General features: G+C 41.6%; 1 protein-coding gene across 1 annotated transcript; it reads left to right on the top strand.

Moving 5' to 3' along the window:
- LOC109707989 (myb-related protein 330-like) lies at positions 218-2,117 on the top strand. The gene is made up of 3 exons (XM_020229544.1): positions 218-541; positions 912-1,730; positions 1,862-2,117. Exons 1-3 carry the CDS (start codon positions 279-281, stop codon positions 1,884-1,886), a joined length of 1,107 nt encoding a protein of 368 aa, XP_020085133.1. The 5' UTR covers positions 218-278; the 3' UTR covers positions 1,887-2,117.

The raw sequence follows: 2,777 nt of genomic DNA, 5'->3' as shown, positions 1-2,777 counted from the left end.
TAGATTTTGTTTGCGTGCGTACGTACGTGTTGGACTCAAGCCTAGCATTCATTTGACTTTCTAAATATAAGTTAATGGATGGATTAACCTTAGAAAATTGAGACAAATTGAGTCCCTGACCCTATAAATAAAACCATGCACAGCTTTGATTAACACCATAATAATCTCCTTATAATTAACCTTCTCCCCCACCCCCCACCCCCCCTTCTCTCTTGAGTCTCAGGTTCTCTCTCTTTCTAGATATCTCTCAGATAAATAAAGTAGTGTTTGATCATCGGATGGGGAGGGCGCCGCGCGGCGACGAGCAGGGGGTGAAGAAGGGGCCATGGACGGCGGAGGAGGATAAGAAGCTGGTGGAGTACATCGAGAAGCACGGACATGGCAACTGGAGAAGCCTCCCGACGAGCGCAGGCTTGAACCGCTGCGGGAAGAGCTGCCGCCTCCGGTGGACCAACTACCTCCGCCCCGACATCAAGAGGGGCAAGTTCTCCGAGGACGAGGAGCGCCTCATCATCCACCTCCACTCCATCTTGGGAAACAAGTAGTACTTCATTGTCCCCTCATGCATGCAATTAGTGCTAGCTATATATATATAGCTTAATTAGATTTATTTACGTAGAAATTAAAAATCTTATTATAAGAACGATCTTTTGACAATGCTTGAGGGGAAAAAAAAAAAAGCATTCCTACATGTTTTTTCTTTTCTTTTCTTTTTTTGTGTGTTGCCTCTTTCTCCTCATCTCTCTTCAAATGGTTGCTAGAAGCTAATGATAGGGATTAATTAATGCACCTTATCTTATCGTATAATCACAATTCCTGCTTTTTTACCATTATCACACCTTTTCGATCGAGAATAATATGATCAATAATGTTTGATCTTGTATCTTCTTCTATATATTTGATTCTCGAAGGTGGTCCGCGATCGCGTCCCGCCTTTCTGGAAGAACGGACAACGAGATCAAGAACTACTGGAACACGCATTTAAGAAAGAAGCTCCTCCGCATGGGCATCGACCCGGTCACCCACCAACGAAGAACCGACCTTGACCTTCTGACAATAAGCTTTTCAAATCTTCTCGCCGCCGCCTTGAACCTCGGCAACCTAACTACTCCTCTAGACATTACTGCTCTCGGCTTACGAGCAGATGCTGCAAACTTTGCCAGGCTACAAATCCTTCAAAACCTAACCATCAATTCAACTGCTGCTGCTACTACACCAACTTTAGGTGCAATGAACAGTACTATCTTGGGCTCATCTTCCCTTCACAGCTCCCAATTCAGTGATCTGCTCGGATTAAACCGCGAGATCGAGGGGCTCGTGAATGGGGCTCTGGGTCTTCATGAGGATCAAATTGTGTCGAACTTGGGCTTCTCGTGTTCGAACATCTCAAACATCCTAAGCAGTTTGGAATATTGTGGAGTTACTCATATTGCAGAACAAGAGAAGATGCCAAATATGATCAACACTTCTTGCATGGATTCTGGGACTGTAAATGGGAACATTAATGGTGGAAATAGTAATATGCCAGTGTTCACTTCCTCCTGTTCAATCCCAACTATGCATTCCACACCTCCATTTGTTTCAGCCTCTCCAGATCAGGACTCAGCCACCAAATTTCAAGTGCAAGAGCCGATGATCGACTCGAACGCGTCCACGCCGTGCGAAGCTTGGGAAGTGCCTAATGTTCTCGCTGAATTAGACATTGATCTTGGATGGAAACACGTTCTAGAGTAAGTAGCGAAGCTGTTTTTTCCTTCTTTCTTTTTTTTTTCCTCTTCTGATATTTTGGTGATTTATCTTACATCAATCCTTGACTATTTAGTGCTAAAAAAAGAAGAAATTATTTCTGGGTTGTTTTCAGGCAAATATCATTGCATGCCAATTAAGCACATTGAAGAGGAGGGCTCCTAATTAATCACACTAAGAGATGAACTCATGTTGCGAAAAGAGTTGGCTAAACCTTAAGAGGAGTTGTTATAACTCTCGGACGAAGGGCTGTGTAGATTAATACAACCCAAAATTGGTATTGGTACATTTCTATGCAAAATTCACTATATATCATACTGTTTGTACTAAAGATTATACACTTCATTTCTTAATTTCTCAAAATTTTAGTTATATATACCACTATTCATCTATTAGAGGTGAGCTGATTCTAGTCGACTTCAACTTCATTTATCTGATGAAAAATTGGCAAGATCACATGCATGCATATTCAGGGAGGGGCAAAAAAACAAAGAGAGAAACAAAAAAGAGTAGATGAATCATTTGATCATAGGCTGTTCACTTATTAAAAAAACCAAGTTAGTTGGAGTAGGAGGTTGCTTGTGGCATGAGATAGATTCTGAGTAGGACAGCATCTACAGGAATTGGAATGTTCCCATCAGTTAGTTGAATAACTCTGTCACCACAAGGCATATTTCAATGCAAGATTGATTGAGAGTAGTCGAAGAATTTTCGAAGTATCCAAACTTTAAGATCCTGTTTGACTCGCGATTTGTAATCAGAGGAACAATGATCAGATGATAAAAGAACAGTACAAAAGAAGGGGTGACATCACCTTTGTGACGCGCCTCTCCCCACCTCTGAAACAAAAAAGTCACATAATTAGTTGGTAATTAGGCAAAGCTTTTGCCTCAGCTTTTCAGCCATTGACTGACCCAAGTGCCCTTCTGCAATTCTTTTCTTCGGTCCCCTCCCTGCAATTATGAAGCGAAAAAAAAAAAGACAGAGGTAAAGTACGCCATTAGTCGTTATGAAAATTTTTCTAGAGACAC

This window comes from Ananas comosus, linkage group 3 (assembly GCF_001540865.1).
Source record: "Ananas comosus cultivar F153 linkage group 3, ASM154086v1, whole genome shotgun sequence".
In the NCBI taxonomy this organism is placed as follows: Eukaryota; Viridiplantae; Streptophyta; class Magnoliopsida; order Poales; family Bromeliaceae; genus Ananas; species Ananas comosus.
The sequence above is the reverse complement of the archived record's forward strand: the minus strand, read 5'-3'. Positions and strand labels throughout refer to the sequence as shown.